The sequence below is a fragment of the Lissotriton helveticus genome, chromosome 5_1 (genome assembly GCF_964261635.1).
Source record: "Lissotriton helveticus chromosome 5_1, aLisHel1.1, whole genome shotgun sequence".
Lineage (NCBI taxonomy): Eukaryota > Metazoa > Chordata > Amphibia > Caudata > Salamandridae > Lissotriton > Lissotriton helveticus.
The window spans coordinates 662604626-662627505 of record NC_136065.1 but is presented as its reverse complement, the minus strand read 5'-3'; the positions used below and the strand labels follow the sequence as shown (position 1 = coordinate 662627505).

The following is a 22880-nucleotide window of genomic DNA, read 5'->3' as shown; positions in this document are numbered from 1 at the left end:
CCTCCTCCCCACATTCCCAACCTCGAACCCCACACCAAATCACCCCGCAACTCTCAAACCAACGGCGCCTCCCATCCACCCTCTCACCACCACATGATACAAGCCACAACACGTCCGCGTCACCACCAGAACCCCCCCACATCCCCAACCCCAACACCCCAAACAGCCCCCCCAAGACCCTCCCCCCCCCGGAAACCCCCACACACCCCATCCAAAGTCCACAAAAGTCCTCCCAGGGCTGGCGAGGAGACAGCAGCCGAAGTCCCCTGTAGGCCGAAGGAAAGGGAAACAGTGAAAGTGGAAACAAAACAGAAACAGAGAAGAAAATACTCATCAGTCCCAGTGGTCCACAGGTCACGAAGTTACGACCACGTCTGGGACCGGTCGGGAAGACCATCTCGGTTCCTCCCAAGGTCACGGTCTGGGGAGTCTTCTTCGAAAGTACATCCATTCACCCAGACCGGGGGGGTCCATGCCCCTCCAGCGCCGATCCGTAGTTTCAAGTCACCGTCACGCCGCTCCAGAGCTGGCCTGTGACGCCGGCACCGTCGCTGAAACCACTGATGCCACTGCACTTCCCCTCTCCTGCTGGCTGGCATCGCGGTCCGGGCGCCCCCTCGCCGGAGAGGACCCTACTCTATGCCACGAGGAGGACCGACGTCGCCTCCGAGATGGGGATGCATTCGACCCCTGGGACGGGGCAACCTCCTCCAAACCCAAGAGCTCCTTTGCCTCCCGAAGGGAGCGCATCTGCATCAGCCGATTCTGCCACCTGAAGATGATCCTGAACGGGTGCCCCCAAGAGTAGGCGATGTTGCGTTCCCGCAAAAAGGAAGTCACCGGCCGAAAATCCCTCCTCTTCTGAAGTGTAGACGCTGCAAGGTCCTGGAAAAGCTGAGGATGATGGCCCCTAAAGTGCAGCGAATCGATGGCCCTAGCCTTCCGGAGGATGCGCTCCTTCAATTGAAAGTCATGTACACAGACAAGGATGTCAGGGGGCGGCCCCCCCCCTCTCCTGGGCAAACCAACGCGATGAACTCTATCCATCTGGATATTCTTCACATCGTCCTCATCCAGAATCTGCAGCAACAGCTCCTGCACATAGCCTCGCAGGTCTCCCGACTCACCATCCCACGGTACCGCTTTAATGCGAATGTTATTCCGCCGGGAGCGGTTCTCAAGATCTTCCATGTGTGCCTGCAGGTCCAAGTTCTGCTCCGTGAGGCGAATGACATCTTGCTGGAGTAAATGGACATCATTGGCCGTGCTCAAATCATGGTCCTCAAGAGTCGCCACCCTTTCTCCAATCCCATCAACATCTCGCCGTACTTCCCGGAGATCAGAGGCCAGTTGCGCCCGCAGCTCAGAGATGACCTCCTTAATGGAAGCAAAAAGTTCGGTCATAAAAGCCTTAGTGGCCGGGGCCTCGTCATCGGACATCCCGGCCGACCCACCTGCTCCGGGGGATGCCGGCTGCTGCGACGATCTAGCTGCGCCGTCCTTCAGCACGCGTCCCTTGCGGGCCTGGTTAGCCATAATGAATGCCGGGCGCCTTGCACCAGAGCAAACGCTCCACTGATCACCACCAGAACCAAGCAGCACCCAGATCCGGGCCTGCAGACGCAGCAGTTGGCCCCGGCGGGCAGTCCCACTCTGTGTCCGCCACACAGCTCCTGGCCAGAGGCTCCCAGCGAATCCCCGGCGCCCAGACACCAGGAAGTAGGGGTGCGCAAAGCCCAGTGGTCAAGAGGCCCCCAGTCAGCTACGAAAGCCCTAGAGAGGCGGTACACGAAGGCAATCCAGACAGCAAAAGTCCATGAGCGAGCGCCATGCACTCAAACAGCCGACTGAGCCAGGCAAAATGGCGGCGCCACGCTCCTCGACCAGAGCACCTCCGGGCCTCCAGGTATGCACCCCCAACAGCACCCCTAGTCCGCACCAGCTCGCAGCGTAGGACCGGAGCCTCCCCTGGAAGTCCTGGCACAGGCAATGGAGTCCAGCAGCTCTTGACCTGGCAAATGCGGCCTCTGGGAAGCGCCCGGGGCCTCTACCACACCTCCTGGCCGGTGCTCCCGGGCCCCCACACTTCTCGCCAGTCAGGACCTTCCGCCGCGCGGGTACACCCCCACAGCCAAGCGGCGCCGTGTCAGTCCATAGAAGGCCTCCAGGGCATGCACCACCCCAGGGGCAGTCACTAGGTCGCCGCCACACCAGGAGCCGGCAGCTCCCCCGACATGTCCCTCGATGGGCCCCTTCGGCCGGCCGGGCTCCCTCCGCACCTCCCCCGTCCAGAGCGGGGGGTCACTCACCAGGACTAGGTTTCCTGGGGTCCTCGCGGAGCCCGGTCCTCGCTGCTCCACAGGTGCACCTCCGGACCCCGGCGGGCTCAGCGGCGCCTCCCCACACCGAGGCCTCCGGGACCTCTCTGCTCTCCAGGTCGCCACTCGCCGGCACCCTCAGGCCCCACCGGAGATCGCAGCTGCCCCTCGCCGCCTCCGCCGACAGCCCGCAGCCCAGGCGGTCCGATGTCAGATGACCCAGGGCGGGGCGGGGCGCAAAATGGACCTCCTCCGTCGCGGTAGGCCCCGCGACTCGCCGGGCCGGCCTCCGCAAATCGAGACCGGGGATCCACAGGCCGCAGAGCTCCGCCGGTCCCGCAGCCTCCCTGAGCGATCTCTCTCCTCGCCGACGGCACCGCGCTCCACCGCAGTGTACCGGCGACCCCCGCCACCGATTAGGGGCCGAGCTGGGCACCAGGTGCCGCGCTATTAGCTGCTTTGCCGGATCGGCGCCGGAGAGACAGGGAAAAAGCGTCCTACTCCGACGCCATCTTGGCCACGCCCCCCGACTTGGACTTTTTAAATGGAAAAGAGTCCAGTTCACAGAACCGGGAAGCGGGAGGGTCAGTGAGAAATCTGTAGTTAGTTAGCGTCCACCAGAAATAGTGTCACCGAAGGTAAATAACTTGCTCTTCTGATGTATACTTCTGACCACTGATTCCTTACCTTTGAATGGATATAAAAACAGTGCCTCCCAGGTGGTTGGTTTGTGAATTGGCTCAATCCACAAAGCCCTGCAGGATCTAGAGGTCAAAAAGCCTCTCACGTCAGTCTTGGCTGTTCAGACAGTAGTGCTTCGTGAACATGTGGAGTGAAGCCCGTGTAGCAGCTTGGCAGTTGCCCAGGGCAGGCACTCCATGTGCCAACTCAGTGGTAACACCTTTAGATTTGGTGGAATGAGACCGCAAGCCTTCTGAAGGTGGCATCTAACCACTGTGTAGCAGTTTTCATGCAGAGAAGGGTCCAGGAAGAAATGGTCCTTTTAATGCTTTGTTGGATTTGTTGGAGCGGAAAAAGAGTTGATCGTCCACACAACCTTCTCTGGTGTGATCAATGTAACATCTGAAAGCCGACTCAGCTTGGAGTCAGAAAGCACTGTTGATTGCGCCTCGTCTTTCAGTGTCAATGGCACTGATGCTCCAGGGTCTGGCGTGGGTTGTGATCCCAAGACTATTTTCAGTACCAAAGTTGGTGCTGGGTCCGAAATAAGTCCATAGGTTCCAGCTTGCGTTGAAGGCAGACCCGACGGTGGAGTTCAGTTTGAGGACCTCGCAGTTCCTTGGGGCCCAAGGGAGACAGCAGCGTGCTGAAAAGAGACAGCATAGCTTCACAGAACTTGTAGATTTACAGTGGCACGACCGAAAGTCTTGGAAACTCTGGTTGCCCGGGGACGACAGATGGAATCAACCCTGCATGTGATCAATTTTGGGAGCAAGACTAAGCACATTTATATCCTTGCTCCTCTCAGAAGCATAAGAGTGGTGGGAAGGGACTGAGACTCATCTGGACTTCTTGTCCTTCTTTTTTGACTTACTCAAGAACTTTGACCACAACAAAGAACAGTTGCGGGAACTGGACCTTCCCTTCAACTTTGACTGGTCACAGAGAGGAGTCTTTCCTGTTTAGTGACACATATCACCTCACAGTCCCGGATGGCCTTTGGATTCATAAAGGCACAGTCAAGCCAGGCACTGGAGCTGTGGTCCAAAACCATGAACAAAAGACCAATCTGGTGAAAATCTTTCACAGACATTTGATTGCAACAGTCCCAAAAAGGACTGAACCCTGTAGTTTTGAGGGGTGACAATTTTCTCTTGCACACTCGTACTTAAAATAATGTTTTTGTAGAAAAGTACTCTTGAAAGAGACAAGGAGTAGCTCCGAATCCACATCTGGTAGCACAAAAAGAAAAACTGATTTCAGTATGCTTGAATGGCTCTTATATTCAGCCCTCTAGTCACTTTCACAATACAACAACTTTGTTATGGAGCCACACAACATCACCATTCGGCACGCTAGGGGGGTGCAACTCGAAAGTCTCCAGATCCACTTTGATGCCCGTGTCCTATTCAAAAGGTGAGGAATCCGCAGTTCGAAGTATGCATTAGAGCATATGTTGGTAAAAGACCATAACATCTCCACTGGGGGTGAGTGTTTGTATTGTCAACGCTCCGTCCATCATCCCCTTTGGTTTTTCTTTGTTCGTCCTAAGTTGGCGGGGTATGCTCAGACGTGAGTCCCTTGCTCACTTTGCCACTGGATTCAAGCAAGCCTGGCTGAAGACGGCTGTAATGCCTGAAACCGGTCCTGGAAAGCTTGATTCCGGTCCAGGGAAGACATGGCTTGGCAGTTCGGGCTGGACTGTTCCCATGAGGCACAGGGTCAGACTGATTTGCATATGGCCATGTCTGAACTGGGGTGGCGGACTGAGCTAAAGAACGGTGATGGATTAAACCCAGATCAGTTGACTGGGGGTGAGTGCTTGTATTGTCAACGCTCCGTCCATCATCCCCTTTGGTTTTTCTTTGTTCGCCCTAAGTTGGCGGTGTATGCTCAGATGTGAGTCCCTTGCTCACTTTGCCACTGGATTCAACCAAGCCCGGCTGAAGACGGCTGTAATGCCAGAAACCGGTCCTGGGAAGCTTGATTCCGGTCCAGGGAAGACATGGCTTGGCAGTTCGGGCTGGACTGTTCCCATGAGGCACAGGGTCAGACTGATTTGTATATGGCCATGTCTGAACTAGGGTGGCGGAGTGAGCTAAAGAACGGTGATGGATTAAACCCAGATCAGTTGACTGGGTGTGAGTGTTTGTATTGTCAACGCTCCGTCCATCATCCCCTTTGGTTTTTCTTTGTTCGCCCTAAGTTGGCGGGGTATGCTCAGACGTGAGTCCCTTGCTCACTTTGCCACTGGATTCAAGCAAGCCCGGCTGAAGACGGCTGTAATGCCAGAAACCGGTCCTGGGAAGCTTGATTCCGGTCCAGGGAAGACATGGCTTGGCAGTTCGGGCTGAACTGTTCCCATGAGGCACAGGGTCAGACTGATTTGCATATGACCATGTCTGAACTGGGGTGGCAGAGTGGGCTAAAGAACGGTGATGGATTAAACCCAGATCAGTTGACTGGCGGTGAGTGTTTGTATTGTCAACGCTTTGTCCATCATCCCCTTTGGTTTTTCTATGAAAAATTAAACAGTCAGCATTTTCTAGTCAAGGGTGAAATTTCTCTCACCCAAATTCACTTAGTCACGATTGGGATCTGCATCCTCATGATCATCTAAATCTTCAACAGCAAGACCATTTCAGCAATAAAACTCACATCAACAATATACAAATGCCCATCGATAGCTCATGCTTATTTGTAGTGAGCTCATCAACGATGCTTACTTTCAACTATGATTTCACCTATGCAAATAATTTAGATATTCGCTGGCAGCCCCAACTGCACAGAAGTCTGCTGCATGACCATGGCAATCCTATACAACATTAGTGAACTCAGCACCAGGCCTCTAGTGTTGCTTAATCTGATATACATCTGAGTAAAGTACCTATCCATCTTCTACAATAGATTCTGGAATCTAAAGTGCAAAAGAGCACTCAGGAAAATTATATATAGGAAAGTCTATTAGAAGGACTCTCCCCCAAATATTGATGGTTTTCGGTATCTTTCAGAGAGAACCACAAAGAGGCCCTCCACGAAATTCCACTTGCCCCTGGCATCCAGAGAAAGGAAAGTCAATCTCCATCCTAACATTTTTGTGGGATTGGGGTAGCTGCTCTTCAAGACACAAGCAACCTTATTGGTTACAATATCTAGCCTACAGTGCTCTCCACTGAGCTCCTGCAGCATGTCTCACAACCCAAACAAATCGGTGAGGTTACATCGGAAGGCAGAGTCGCAGCTGGAGGATTGTGGTACCATCTGGCCGTACTGGATAGTCATTGGTGAGGAAAAAGTTTTCTCTGATGAGTCTGAAAGAAGTGTTTATATGGTGAGGAATCTGCAGTAAGATACACCCACCAGAACATGGTCGTACTTAACAGTTACAGTGATGTTACTAGGCTAAAATGCACTGGCTTACTTTGAATAAAGCATAGTCATACAAATATTTGGCAATTTATTATTCCACTCATTAGAACAATCCACTTTAAGTAAAGAATTTAAGTTGCTTCAGTTTTAATAAAACAATTAAATAGGCTTCATTCAAAGTGCCCATACTATTTCTGGGAATAAATCAAAATTCGAATTGTAAGAGATTTGTCAGCCTTTGTTAACACTATCAAATACATTTCTACCTCGTTTTTCCTCCACTATTACACTTCCATATATGCACGGTGAAAAGTATTTTTCTTCTGTAAAAATAAACAAAATACACCCTGGCATGTTCTGTGTACATTCATTTTCCAAAAGCTCTTCCCAAAAAACATTTGTATCCTTCCATGCTCAGTGTTGACATACCTGTGTGCCCTAATTTTTCTTATACTCTAAAATTGCCTTCTAATTCCATGGACACGATGTGTCATTTTTTTTTTAGTATTGTATCAGAATCTCCCTGCTATATTTTGATGACTGTTAGAAATTCCTCCAATTCAGTTAAACATTGCAACAAATCTCCTGCAACAACATACCTACAAAAGCCTAGATAAATATGAGTATATAAGCAACCTAAATAATTGCACAGTTACGGTGTATGTCCCTCGTAAAATGCAAGTGAAATGTGCATTTGAACTGAACCATTTATGAGCGTGCAAGTAAAGTTATTTCCATTTCTTCCAAAGAAATACAAACCTAATTTCACATTACCACTAATTTGGCTCTTCCCCGGTTGCAACTTCTTGTTCATAAAAATTAGTTGAGATGATATATAAGCAGAGTGAGTAGGGAACGGTATACATACCAAACAAATTGACAAGTAGCCCAGTTAAAAGAAAGCTGGGTAACTAGTTGTTGTTAAAATTGACTCATACCAAATTGATTTTCTTTGGTCATGACCAAATCTGATCACTTAAAACGTAAATATTACTGAAATCCAGTATTTGTAAAGCGCACAATTACCCGAGGGTGTCAAGGCGCTGGTGGATGCTATTCTTCTCTGATGTTACAAACAACTTTAATTTATCAAATGCATCAAACGATATCATGAACTACTAATGGTCTACCCCTGGATCAGGTTGTAATTCTTTTGTGGACAACCTCACAAAGTATTTCAATTTGGATAAGCAGTTTCGCTTGCTGGAAGGAATGCGGTCTGTTGATGCACTTAACCCTCTTCTCCAAAGTAAACACACCATGCCTGTATTACTTTAAATGCAATCATCAAATCATTTTATTCACTATTCATATTCATTATTGCTCACTCACAACGCAAATACAGAGGCTTACCAAAAATTGAACTTACCTGAGTTTTAGACCCTGGGGTCATAGGCACACTGAAGTTGTTCAAGTCCCAGATGTATATCTCAGAATCATTGGCACCAGAAGCAAGAAGGTTACCCTGGAAAGAAATTCACAGTGCCAGCATTACAGCTACAGAACATGAATTCAAAGACAGTATTTAATAACACTTGTATGACAAAGTGTGGTATTCAAAGGTATATCAAAAATCTTTCTTGCTGAAGCAAACGGGGTGGGAAGATATAGTGGTGGAAACCATTTAATGATCAATATGTTCACATTGGGCACTTTTTTTTTTAGAGCAGTGCAATCTTGTTCCTATGATGGGCTTCACAATTTTTTAAATAATTTAATCTCAATTTTACAACTAAAATAAATTATAAATTTGTTTGTAAAATAATTAAACTACAAAAAATGGATAATGTCCTATTCTCAATTATGCACTAAAGTCACACATTCATTAGCCACAGTTCCAAGCACTTTATACTGCAGCACACAACTTTTTATAGCCCTTCACAATAAGCAGTACCAGTCATCAAACGTTCATTGAAGTGTTGATGGCCCAGCCTAAAACAAAGGCCTACAACAAATGAGCACGATATTAACAGCCAGTATACTACACTGCACAGGCTGTAAGGCTAACAAAACATTCCACCCTATTAAAAAAAAGATTTCCTGAAGACAAAGGGGTTAAAAACAAATATGCTTTTCGGCAGCTTCTGCCTCCTTTCACAACGCCTGCTGTGCCCAATGCCTTTCTCTGCATGGGAGATTAAAGGGCCAGGGTACTAGAAGTGGTCCAATGGGGATGCAGGGGCACCACCTCACACATTAGCGGGGAGGGGCAGGTCTGCTCCAGGACTAGGAACTGGCGCTGGGCAGGAGTGCAGGTTGCCCCCAGACTAAGAAGGATTCTCACCTCTCTGTGCCTGGACCGGTTACTTCAAAGGCCCTTTCCTGCACCCCGGGAAGGAAGAAGAGGGATGGCTAGGGTATGTAAACCCGTGCTGCCTTACTGGAACTCACATTTGGATTCCAGAGAAGCAGTGTGAATGGAATGCTGAAGGCTGAAAGATTGGAAGGAGAGTATGAAGCTGTTGTGATGAATACTAAACAAATTACAGGAACACCAGGTAAGATTGAAGTGAAGATGTATTCCAGAGCACAACCTGGCATCCGACCACCTCGACGATCCAGAAGCAACTGAATACCGCTGAGTGCCGTCAGCCTCACATTCTAAAGAACACCAGAACATAAATGCTCCATACTAAGGTAAGGTAAACATTATAAAAGGACAAGCAGCAATGGAAGAAGAAGGTAAGTTGCATCACAACACATCCTCCTCCTTAATGAAACAAAACCTGAAAATAGCAAGGAAAGGAAATAACGAAAATAAAGGATCAAACAGAATAAAAGATCAAACAGTAACATAATCTTGCAGATACAAAGGAGGTCTGCGAACTCTATCACCAGGATCTACCTGGTTCCCTGGACTGGCATCATGACTATCCACACAATCTCCAGGGTTCCCCTTATGATTGACAACATCATGACCCATCCTCTGTGGAAGAGAAACTAAAGATGGATTGGGATCCTGAGAGCAACAATTGGAAGAATCATCCGGTAAAAACATAGCACCAGAACATCCTTCCTCATCACTAGATTGCTTGATAATAGATACACGCCTCTGGTAAAGAGCCACTCTTCGAAAATTCCATTTCTGACCACCTTCAACAAAAACAAAGTATTTGGCAACACTGACAAGGTCCCTTAAATTTGCTCAAACTAGCTTTCACTCTGCCGCATTTCAACTTGACCCAATAGTCAACCATGAATTTGGAGGAAACAAAATCATGCAGACGTTCACCTCCAGACAACATCCAATCCTTCAACCACGCAGGAACAACAAGAGAACCAGGAACACGTCCTCTCATAACCTGATAAGGTGATAAGTGAGTAACACTATGCACCGTAGTGCGATAAGCCCATAGCATTCCTTCAATAGGACGCCTAGGAGGTTGTCCATTAGCCAATTCCAGTTGAATGGTGCCTTTTACTAACCTATTGGCCCTCTCCACCATTCCATTGCCCATAGGATTGTAAAGGGAGGTGCATGAATGTTTGACTCCACACTTCTCCAAAAAACAGCTAATTTCACCTGAAGGTAATTGCGTGCTGTTGTCAGTCAACAACATATTCGACACACCCTCTTCTAAAAATAATTTTCTAACACCTCAATAGTGGACTTGGTTGTAACATCCCTCAAGAACTCAACAACAAGCCATCTTGAAGGAACATCTATAATAACAGCTTCAAAGTGCATATCCGCAGATAATTCAGAAAGTGGACCTATAAAATATAGACAGATAGTGTACCATACCTTCCCCGGATCAGAAATATGACCCATAAGACACGGATTGCTGACCTGGAGTCTTTTTTCACTATCCTTACACAAAATGCAAGTTTCAACCCACCTATGAATCTGATCATCCACCCCAGGCCACCAATACTCCTATTTAATCCTCTTGATGGTCATCCCCTGACCCAGATGTCCTTCATGAGCTAATTTGAAAATGTGCAAACAAAGCCCAAAAGGAGGCACAAACCTGTCACCTCTCATGACAACATCAGACCCACTTACTCATCTAAGAGTTTCAAATAAGGTCTAATGGCAACCAGCACCATATTCTCTCGAGGTGCACCTTTCTTAATCAAGACAATGACATACCTCAAAGTGGTATCCATACACATTTCATCCAACCACTATGCCTTGGAAAACGCACCCAAGCTACATTCACAAACCTCACTCAGAAAAGCTACAGCTTCCTCCGATTCAAGCTTCTTTACCACATCTTCATCAACATCCTTCCAATCTAAAGACATGCGAGACACACAGTCGGCTTGCAAATTTCTCCATCCATGAATACATTCGACATCGTACAAATATTCCTGCAACCTGGCAGCAAAAGTGGCTTAACGAGCTGACCCTTTCCCAGCAGCCCCAACAGATAAAAATTCTAACAAGGGCTTGTGATTTGTCCTCAATGCAAATCTAGAGCCCACAAGTATACTCTAAAGTACTTAACGCCCCAGGCTGCAGCAAGATCTTCCCGTTCAATTATGGAATAGTTCCTTTCTGCCTGCGTAAGGGTCCTAGAGGCAAAGGCAATAGTTATTTCCACCCCACGTTGATTTTGAGATAGGACAACACCAATACCTGTAAGACTGGCATCGACTGTGAGATACGATTTGCATGTGGACTTAAAGGGAGATAAGATACACTCATTGCAAATCTCATTTTTGAATAATAAAAATGCTTCTTGTTGTTCCTTTTCCCACACAAATTTAGTTCCTTTAAGTAAAAGACTCCTCAAGGGTTCAGAAATGTCAGCAAAACCGCTCACAAATTTGGAATAATATTCCGCAAGGCCTAGAAAAGACTTTAGTTGATCTTTGTCTTTGGGACACTGAGCATTTTTTATAGCATCCAACAAATTCCGTTTGGGAGCTATTCCACCACTAAAAATGGCGTAGCCAAGATATTCAACTTGTTCAGTTAAAAACGTACACTTCTCTTTATTGACCATTAAACTTGCATGTTCAAGTTTCCATAATACTTCTCTAAGCAGAGAATTATGTTCCTCAACCGTTTTTCCTGAAACCCGAATGTCATCCTGAAAGTATACCACCCCAACCAGCCTCTTAAACATGTTGGACATCATTCTTTAGAAAACACTTGCAGTCAACGCTAAACCGAACGGTTTTGAGTGAATTGAAAAGTGCCCTCAGTTGTAATGAAAGCGGTGAGTGACTTGGACTCAGGGTTTAACTTGATTTGGTGATAAGCACTTCTCAAATCTATCTTAGAGAAGTACTTACCGCCACCCACAGATTGTAACAACTCATTAATGTTGGGCAAGGAAGAAGTATCAGTAACAATGTCATGATTGAGTGATCTTAAGTCAATGCAGAATCTCAAACGACCATCAGATTTGAGGGTCAAACCCACTGGAGAAATCCACGAGGAAGCCTACAATGACACCAGACTTCCAACAACTCTTGTAAAACATCCTTAAGACCCTGCCTCACCGACAGTAGTACTTTTCTAAGTTCATGTTTCACTGGACAAGCATCAGGTTTCAGTATTATCTTATTAAGAAAGCCCTGCACACACCCAAGTCTGTCCTCAAACACCTTATGTGCATCCTGTAAGATATGATCAGTCTGAATATCATCTTCAACCACAATCATTTGTTTGGGGGACCTTGGGTTAATGACTATATGTAGTTCATATTGGGGCATCCAGCCAAAAATTGGTGGATCATCCTTAGCAAAGTAAATTTTCCCTCTCTAGAGAAAGTTTCAGTCAGGAATACATGGGATCAGGCAGAGGAAGCAAGCACACAGACCAGACTAGCAGGTACCAGCAATAACATAGCACAGCCGTCTAACAATATGGGCCAATCTGTACTTACAGTAGACTTTTTGTCAGAGGTAGAAGAAACAACCTCAATCTGAGGGGGTACCAAGACAATAATAGCTTGGCACATCCCCAAGGAAGTGAAGGAGAAAGTGTGGAAAAACAAATCATTGATATTTTTTTACACTTTTAGAACACATAAGGAAGGGGGACAGATACAGTTAGGAGTAGTAGTACAGAATTCTCCCAGAAGGAGAGAAAGAGGGTGGGCCCGAAGAAAACATCATAAACTGGTTGGATGCTTTTGCCATGCTGATGGCCATCACTATTGAGAAACACCCAGAACAGGGCCCAGCCTTGGTGAGGTATAACCAAAGTGTGGTTGAAAGGTTACGGTGTTATGGTGGCATGACTTAATTCCAATACGACCTAAGCTTCGAGGTATAACCAAAGTGTGGTTGAAAGGTTACGGTGTTATGATGGCATGACTTAGTTCCAATACCACCTAAGCTTCACACAACGCAAGGAGACAGTATTAGGGATGACATGGGATTAGAGGGGCCCAGAGGAATTGATGGAACAGGTGGAGTCAAGAGCAGGGCAATGGACAGGCCACCTAGCCGGTTTCTTCCTGCCTGGCAGGTAGGACAAGTAAGCGGTCAAGGCAATTCCTTTCTGCACCTACCTCAACATGCCAGCCAGTAACACACACAACTCAGGTTTAGGGCTTCAGCTGTACCTTGGAACCAGCCACAAACCTACCCCACCTGTTTCACATAACAGCCACACCACACCACACAAGGGCAAACCAACACAATGTTAAGCTAGCCCCCTCAAACTACTGAAGAGGCACAGCATTACACATACGCAGTACAAGCCCAATCTCCGCCCCAATGTATTGTGACACAGACAACAACAATCTTATTTGCAATGGCAGATGGGTGAAACCCAGCATCAGTCGGGGGGATACATTGGTCTCTTGCAGCTCTCCAGCACCCAGCGGCCGCAACAACAAACAGGAGACCAGCTCAGCTACAGGGACAGGCTGGTCATCCTCAAACTCTTGAGGCTGTCCTCTTGCCCCCAAAACCGCAGGGTATTTAAAGCCAGCCATTTCCCAGTAGATTTTGCTTGGACATATGCAGACGATAGGGTCAGCCCTCCCAAATATTAGGGGTTCAATTGGTGCCATTTCGCCCCGCTCCCAATGCAGCATTATGCAAACACACCCAACTAAAGGCCGAACACCTATCAGGACTGACATACTCAATGCCCTCCTCAAGACATCAGACAGGAAACTTTAAGGGTTTAAAGAGGGATTTGAATTTTTGAATTTAAAAATATTTGTTCAGCGCGCTTTTACCCAGCGGTTTCATGGCGCTATGTGTAATGCAGTGGACAACAGCAGGTGGGAGGAGTTTAGGCAGTATGGACTTGCGAAAATAGGAAGGTTTTAAGGTCCTTCCGGAACTGAAGGTAGGAGGAAGATGTTCGAAGGGCAATGGGGAGGGAGTTCCAGAAAGCTGGAGCAAGGACAGCGAACTTTGCTCCACCCGCCCTCAGTTTTTTGAACCGAGGAGTAGCTAGGAGGGCCATGTGTGAGGAGCGGAGTTCTCTACCTGGGAGATACGGGTTGATGACAGAGCAAATGAACTCGGGGGCAGTACCCGATCTTGCCTGAAAGGTGAGGCAGCCAAGTTTGAAGAGGGCGCGCTCTTTCACCGGCAGCCAGTGCAGTGCTTTCAGCAATGGGGTGGCCCGATGGAATTTTGGTAAACCATAAATTAGGCGAGCGGCCTGATTCTGCACCAGCTGCAGGTGGCGGATCGCATAGGCAGGGGCCCCATTATAGATTATGTTACCATAATCGATACGGGATAATACCATAGCCAGCACGATAATTTTTAGAGCAGAAGGGAGAAAGAAACGAGAGACTTTCTTGATTATTCGTAGAGAGAAAAAACAAGAAGAGACCACAGAGCCTACTTGTGAATGGACAGGGAGTTGAGAGTTTAAGAAAATCCCCAGAGTTTTAACTTTGGATACTGGGAGTGGAGAGGGACCAAGGGACGGGGGCCAGAAAGAAGGGGACCACGGACTGCAACCACCTCCGGTCAAGACCAACTCGGTCTTGTCCGGGTTGAGTTTGAGGTGGTTGCAGTTCATCCAGTCCTGAATGAGCTTCATGACTGTCTGGACGTTTAGGGCAGATGAAGGTGAGTGGGAAAGGTTAAAGATTAGCTGGAGGTCATCGGCGTAATTGAATACCGTGACCTCCAGCTGCTGTAACATAAAAATGAGGGGGTAAATGTATAAATTAAATAAAAGAGGGGAAAGCGATGATCCTTGGGGGACTCCACACTCTACCTTACAGGAGGCCGCGGCGAAACCAGCCAAATGGACCGCTTGAGCTCTCCCAACTAGGAAGGACTCGAGCCACGAGAAGGCCAGGCCTTCTATGCCCGCCGCCCTGACACGGCTGAGGAGGATAGTGTGGTATATAAATAAATAATACCGGATCTATTTTTGAATGAATGAATGAATAACAGATAGCTCAATAAATAAGAGTCAAGATTCGAGGTAGTGGGAGTTTTTGCAGGTTTAATACAGCATAAGGACAGGAACAGGACAACCTGCATAGAAATAGGATGACAGGGCCCAGCAGCTGCTGGGGCTGGGTCTGGGATGAGCGCGCTAACTTTTAATAACAATACATGAGCATATATACATAGCGCGAACACATAGCATTACATTGCAGTAGGCGTAGCAGTGGGTGGAGCAGAAGGCGTGACGCGTAGCAGTCGCGAAAGATAAGAGTAAAAAGAGGTGTAACTGGGCGTATACATAGACATGTGGTGCAGACGTAACAGGATATGTCATGAATGGGGCGGAAACATAGGAGGGGGCTACCTAAGGAGCCGGGACCTCTAACCTGATGGTGCGCGCAAACTGGCAATGACGTGTTACGAGGAGAAGCTGGGGGCTATGAACTCTGTGCTAGGAGCAGAGACTAAAGTCTGGAGGGTCGGAGCGACATGTACCTAAACCCTATCTAGTATCTGATGTTTAGGGAACATGTTGATATAAACTAGAAGTCATGAGGGGAAAAGCTAATTGACTCTAAGACTAGAGCATGCATTTATTCTACATGTAGTGCGTGATGAAGAATATTAAATGACCATTAAATACAGTATTTCTCTTAATATGGAGCCGCATAGGCTAGACAATGACGGAAACTATTGATGCAGTTCAGTAGCTTAGGAATGCAGAGAAGGAAGACTGAACTGATAGCTGGAATCATAACATAGTCTTGGCAGACTCAGAGGCAGAGCCAAGCTGCACCGGGCACTGCGAGGCAGGAAGTAAGTGAAAGGTCGAGGATACAGGTGGGGGCTGTATCGCTCCTTAGCGAGGCTTCAGGAGACAGGAGCTGAATCTGATGTCCGGGCCCTGTTGAGGCCTGGAAACGGGGACTTTATAATGAAATAACGTGCACACTGAGAAACGTGGCAACATAGCTTTACATAGGCCTGATATTCGTAGTATTCACGAGAACTGGAAACTAGCATACCAGAGGTGGACACAACTATAATTGCGTCATTAATCGGACATGGGGAATACATATGCATATTGGTCATGCACACATAACATATGATGGATGACACGTAGAGACACAGAACATGACAAAATTTACTTTTCCACATTCCCTCCTTGTCACTACGTTTCCATCAGGAAACATCAATATTCATGATACCATCTATCATTTCATATAGTACCATTTGTTCATCTCGAATCGTCTTGGAACGGGATTTAGAACGAGGCTTGGGACTAGGAATACAAGAGGTAGCACACATGCCGCAAATCGCAGGGCCACACTGTATACAGAGGCAGCAGCTGAATATGATCGCTACTGCGATACCTAGAAAGGACAGGACTTTCCATCCCCAGGCGGAAATTATATTCCAGAACCAACCGGACCATGTCCAGGTGCCTGGATCTTGGTGTAACAGATGGGCAATTTTATGGAGTCTGGTTATAGCTGAATAAACAGACGGCGCGTTATTTGGAATGAAAATGCAACAACTGGATCCGATGACTCTACAGGCCCCGCCCCTATCGGCCAGTATGACGTCAAGGACGAGACGATTCTGTAAAACGACAAATCTCATAAAGGATTGCTCTTCGGTTAAGTTACCTAGAGCGGAGGCAGTCTCATCTACTACAGCTTCAAGGGTTCTTGTTAACCTACGGATTAGCTTACTATTTACGACTGTACCTAAATAAGGGAACACACCTTTATCAATATCAATGAATTGCTCTGCAGCAGTTTCAGTATAATCGACAATCGGGAGGTTTCTCTTGTGTCTAGTATGTACTAGGAAGGAATTCCTATGGTAGTCAGGTGGGGCTAGAAAAACAGGTGGCAGTAGGAAGGCAATGTAACAGGTTCCCTCCCAATCGAGGGGCAGACGAACATATGCGGTCTGACCACAAACAAAATAAGAATGACGTGAAGCTTTGAAAATAGATTTCCCACTGTCACTATACTTGATAATAGTGGTACAATCACTATGTCCTACGTGTACAGAACCATGATTACGGACACATAATTCGCCTTTGACTGGTAATACTGAAATAGCAGGTGAGTCTGGAGTAGTATCAGACTGAACATTCAGGACCATGAAATTCGACGAATAGTTACCTAAATTATACACTTCATTTTCTAGATCTAAACCTGTTCTGTGGGGGAAACCTTGCTTGTCTGGGAAACATGTGCTGTTAAGAAAAGACATATCTGTTAAGGATGACGTTAACGTGGACCATGCTCCACACGAACCATTATGTGAAAATGGATAAGGAAACAGTGGCAGAACTCCCTTCGACGTCTGGAAAGGGGGGAGTCGACCACACACCCAACAATTAGTGGCATTGCTGGTCTGGTGTGAATAATGCAACATACGGATGAAGGTATTGTTACGCATAGCGAGGCGGTATGAATATTCGTGAGGAGGCAGATCACTAAACGTGTGTTCTACTGTAACATTAGAATGCTTATTTACATGAGGAACTGGGAAACACAGGAAAAATGCGTAACTAGTGCAGGAAATCATTATGCTGATGAATAATATGAAACTTAGAAAAACGATACATCGGTTTGAGTTTTGACTAACTCTCTCACTATGGGGGTCTATTTTATACATGTCAGAAACAGTCTAACCGTTTTACCTAGGGGAGGACTTAGACAATCAAACTGACTGACTTATTTTACTAGACCGGAGTTTTTGCTTATACTCCTGCTGCGGAGTTTTCTCTACCAAGGGGGGTTTTGAATCAATGTCATTTGCGGGACAGTCCTTGAGAGCAATATTCTGGCAATCCTTCGAATCCTGGGAAATGTTCTTAAAGACGGGTTTCAGTCCTTTAAAAAGTTTAACATGAGAAAGGTGCACCCAGCCCTTGCGTCCTTCCAACTTCACGGCTGTACGGGTGGTGAGGAGGACCTGTCGGGGCTCTTTCCAACGAGGCTCCAGCGGACTTGATCTGTCGAAGTTCCGGACGAGCACCATCGAACCTGGAACAATCTCATGCGGTGCCACCTCGGTATTGTCTGGAAATGCGGCGGCAACCTGTGAACGACATGAGTTGAGGGCAGACATCAAGGAAGCTAGGTAATCTGTCAGCATATTACATGAAACATCAGTAATACTTCGGGGTCTAGGAGTACCCCACATGTTAGGGGGGCGGCCGAATACGACCTCATACGGGGACAGACCTGATCTGGAATGTGCGACCATGCGCATATAAAATAAAGCGACTGGCAGAGCTACTAGCCAGTCCACACCTTTTTCTTTGCATACTTTGGCAATTCGAATTTTCAGAGTCTGATTATGTCTCTCGACTAGACCGGCTGCTTCAGGATGGCGTACACAATGAAACTTCCACTGGTATCCTAACAACAGGGAAACGTGCTTCATCAGTTCAGATGAGAATGGCCGACCGTTATCAGAATATACGACTCTAGGGAGTCCATATCGAGGGAAAAACTCACGAACCAACTGCTTGGCAGTGGTCGCGGCTGTGTAATCTGGGACTGGATATGCTTCTGTCCATCTGGACAAAGCGCATACAACTACAAGGACATACTTGAAACCTCGACATCGCTCCATCTGAGTATAATCCATCTGGAGGACCTCAAAAGGGTGGTCAGGGGGCTGGAATCCACCTTGTTCCACCGGGACACTTTTACCTGGATTAAACTGACAGCATATCATACAGGTACGGACTTTCTGCTTGGCTGCAGCTCGTAAATGCTTGTTGAACCAAATGTTCTGGATACTGTCTAACATTGCTTTTTCTCCTAAATGTGCTGGACTATGTGCGGTATTAATAATGACTTGAACCATAGAGTCGGGGAGAAACCATGTGGCTCTACCCTTTGTTAACCATCCTTGATCTGTCTGGACCCCTCCTTGTTCGGACCATTTCTTGATTTCTTCAGGAGTAGCATGTAACTGGATATCTATGACATCTTGTGTAGGGTCCTTAACTGTCATACATGTAGTCAGATCTGGAGTGTGTGTCATGTTAACTGGACTGTCTGGAGTCTGTGCTGTAAGCTTGGCTGTGCGATCTGCTAGATCATTACCTTGAGAAATAATGTCAGTAACTTTCGTATGTGCTTTGCATTTCATGATAGCGATAGATGTCGGTAAATGTATGGCATCTAACAGAGCTTGGATAAGGATACCATGCTGAATCTTGGTTCCATGAGAAGTCATGAAACCTCTCTCTTGCCAGAGCACTCCAAAGTCGTGTACAACTCCAAATGCGTAACGTGAATCTGTGTAAACATTAACTTTCAAGTTTTTGGCGTGTATACAGGCTTGTGTCAGAGCAACTAGCTCTGCTGCTTGAGCGGACAGGGTATCAATACGGTGTGTCTTGATAACTTCAGTGTCAGTAGTCACTGCATACGCGGCGACTAGATCTCCTGTACTAGTCCTCATACATGAACCATCCACATAAAGTGTCAGGTCGGGGTCTGGTAACGGAGTATCTGTCAGATCTTGTCTTGGCTTTGTCGTAATGTTAACTACTTCCACACAATCATGTGTGGCTGGATTTGAATTAACAGATGGTAACAGTGTAGCAGGATTCAGGATGTTGCAGCGTCTGATTTCTATGTGTGGCTGAAACAGTGTCAATTCATAACCTGTTAAACGTGCAATTGTCAAGTGCTGTGTTTGTGTTCGGTTTAAAAGAACTTCCACGGAGTGTGGGACTTGTACTGTCAAGGAGTGTCCTAAAACTATGGAATCACTTTGTCTGATAGCTAGTGCTGTGGCTGCAACTGACTTGAGGCACGCAGGCAACGCCTGGGCGACTGGATCTAGTGTGCTAGAAAAATAAGCACAGGGCTTGTATTGTCCTGCTTGATCTTGTGTGAGAACAGATAATGCTGTACCTTCACGTTCAGTAACGAAAAGTGTAAAAGGCTTACTGTAGTTCGGTGTCGCTAGAACTGGAGCTTGGCATAAAGCTTTCTTTAACTCGTTGAAACTAAGTGTATGTTCAGATGTCCAAGGGAGGACAGTCGATACGGCTGCCTCCTGTGTCGTTAACTGTATCAGTGGCTTGGCTAGAAATGCATACTGAGGAATCCATTGTCTGCAATAAGAAGTAAGGCCGATAAAGGCACGTACCTCCTTCTGGGTTTTGGGCTGAGGAAGACTCGCTATTAACTGGATACGGTCTGGTGTCAACTGCCTACCCCTCTTGGACAGTAAGTGTCCTAAGTAGACCACTTGCTGGACACAGAATTGAAGCTTCGAAGGGGACACCTTGTGCCCCATCTCGGCTAGGAAATACAAGACTGTCAGTGACGCTCGCTCGCAGTCACGTTCAGAACGGGCTGTGATCAGTAGATCATCGACATACTGGAGCAGGGCAGTGTCAGTTGGCATGTGAATGTTGTCTAGTTGTCTCTTGAGTGCTTGACTGTAAATGCTAGGACTTTCTGTGAAACCTTGAGGAGCTCGTGTGAACATATAGCTCCTTCCATTTAAACAAAATCCGAAAAGAAACTGGCTGTCTGGATGAATAGGAACACTGAAAAATGCGTTCTTGAGGTCGATGACAGTGAAGAACATGGCTTCGGAATCAATAGCTGTCAATAGGGAAGAGATATCTGGGACAACTGGGTACTGCGGAATAATACATTTGTTAAGTTCTCGTAAATCAATCACTAATCGATATACTGGGGGTGCATTTGGATCAGTACGTTTCATGACTGGAATGATCGGAGAGTTACATACATTGGAGTCAGTTTCTACAACTACTCCTTGAGCCATGAGCTCGTCAATAATTTTGGACAAGGCTGCTACAGCCTCGGGTGGCAATCTATACTGTCTGATTCGTGGTAACACTACACCTGGTTTGAGAGTCACACGATGGGGTGTGATTTGCATATAACCTACATCAGTTGGACCTTGCGCCCATAAATGCTGCGGAACTTTAGACAGTCTGGAATCAAAATCTCGTAATACATAGTGACCCTTAAAGTCACGTAGGAACAATCGTATTCCCTCTGGGGAACAACATATAACGGCACCTAACTCTTTCAGTGTTTTAATGCCTAATAGATTTTCTGGACATGACTTAGTAAGTAACAGATCAGTAGTGCGGGACAATGGACCTACTTCTAGAGTAACTGGCTTTGAAATCTCATTAACGATAGGCTTTCCTGAAAATCCAAGGGAAACATTTCTTGAGCCTGAGAGCGGAGCCCCTGGAACTTCGGCATGACTAATTGTGGTCCTACTTGCCCCTGTATCAATCAAAAACTTTCTGTCTTTCCCTAATACTTGACTGTGAACATAGGGACCTTCTTGATCTACAGGTATCTCGATGAGAGGCAAGCCTACCTCCCTCTCTAGGCTGTTTCATGAATATGGCTGGTACTCTGGATACTCAGACTGTGCATACTGGTACATCTGCGATGTAACATGCTGTGTTGCAGCAATAGGCTGCGGTGCTGTAACTGTCTGTTGTGCATTCTGTGGCTGAGGAGTCTGTGAAACTTGTTCTTGTCTAGGCGGACGTGGTCTTTCTTTAGTCTTACCAGTAGCTATGTTATGTTTCAGAACTGCACACTCATTTATAAAATGACCTGGCTGTTTACAATAATTGCAGTTCCCTTTAACGGGAGCTGCAGGATGACTGGCTTGATTCGGACCCCTCTTCTGACTGTCTTGAGGAACAGATTGTGCAACTAGTACTTTCATCTTCGTGTCTTTCATACGTTTTCTCTCGTGTTCTTGTTCTTCTCTGATTCTATTCTGGTGATACTGGAGCATCTGGAGCATCTGGGACGGAGTATTTGCTTGCCAGGTGCTTTCGACTTTCAAAACTCGGTTTTTAATTGGTGGACTTGAATTCTCGACTAATTTAGTAACGAAAAGGTGAGGGTATGACTCACTACTTGTCTTGAGGCCACTGTTGATACTAAAGCACTTTTCAAACCTAGAATAAAAATCACTAATATCTTCATCTTGTTTCTGTTTACAGGCTGAGATTGCATCCCAGTCTTCTTTTCTCGTTGTTAATAATCTGGGTAAAACTTGAATTAATAATTCTGGTAATTCTTTACATTTCTCTCCAAGACCAGTACCTGGTACACGTATCTTATCTTCTGCTTCTAGGACTGCCCAATCTATCTTTTTCTCTCCCACCTCCCATTCTTTTTCCTTTAGCTTTTCATACACCCCTGCGGGTAGCAGAACCTTTAACATTTTAATGATATCTGGGTAAGTGTATTCTCCCATACGGAGCATGTCTTTTAATTCTCTATGGAACCCTGCTGGATCTTTATCATGACAGGGAATTAATTTCTTCATCTCGAGAAGTTCCATCTTTGTGATCGGAGTGTATACAAACACTCGCTGCATTTCGCCACCCGTTCCTCTGACTGGGTGGACTTCTCGTAACGGATTCTGTCTGTCTATGTAGAATGATTTACTTTCTGGGGGTGAGACATGGACAAAATGCGGGTTCAAGAATGTTCTATATTTGTGACGCTGTTCTAGAATGACACTAATTAAATCGGTACCTAGACCTCTCCATCTGTACTGGAGTAACTCGTTCAGGATATCATGTAACGGGCCTGGATCAGAATGTTGACCCTCATACAGAGTAATGAGGTGCTGGATCATATACATACCCACCAGTCGCTGCTCGGCTGGGGGCAATTTCAGGAACATTTGTGCCACTATTTCGTCTGGAAAAGTGGTAGAATCAGTAATCCATCTGACTGCTGACCGAACTATTTCTTGTTCATGCATGGTACTTAACTCACTATAACCGATTCGTGATTTCAGAATGTGATCGGTAGCTTGAAATACTTGTTCTAGGGAACCTTGTTCTGGTGCTGAATGATGGAAAGTAGACTTGGGTTCTAGACGTAAATGGCGATCTGGAAATCTAGGTTTTCCTACATACGCTATTCTGGCAGTATTCTCGTCGTCTTCCTCTTCAGGATCAGAGGTACTTTCTTTCTCGCTTACTTGTGCTGCTTTACGCTGTTCGTGTATCTTTATTATTTCTCTACGGATTTTCTTGTACATACTTTCCATGGCACCAATCGTATTGTGCTTTCCTTCGGCTATATTATCACTCCACTTTGTTAGAGTTTTCATTTCTTCCGGGTCTTTAGATGGGTAATCCTGTTC

The 22880-nt window shown here is 46.5% G+C and overlaps 1 protein-coding gene across 2 annotated transcripts in view; it reads right to left on the bottom strand.

Moving 5' to 3' along the window:
- SEC31B (SEC31 homolog B, COPII component) overlaps positions 1-22880 on the bottom strand; it is a 1031933-nt gene that overhangs the window by 887283 nt on the left and 121770 nt on the right. For both annotated transcript variants that reach the window (XM_078643061.1, XM_078643062.1), the window contains exon 5: positions 7738-7833. In XM_078643061.1, coding sequence (XP_078499187.1) covers positions 7738-7833 — 96 coding nt within the window. The remainder of the gene's footprint in view (positions 1-7737; positions 7834-22880) is intronic.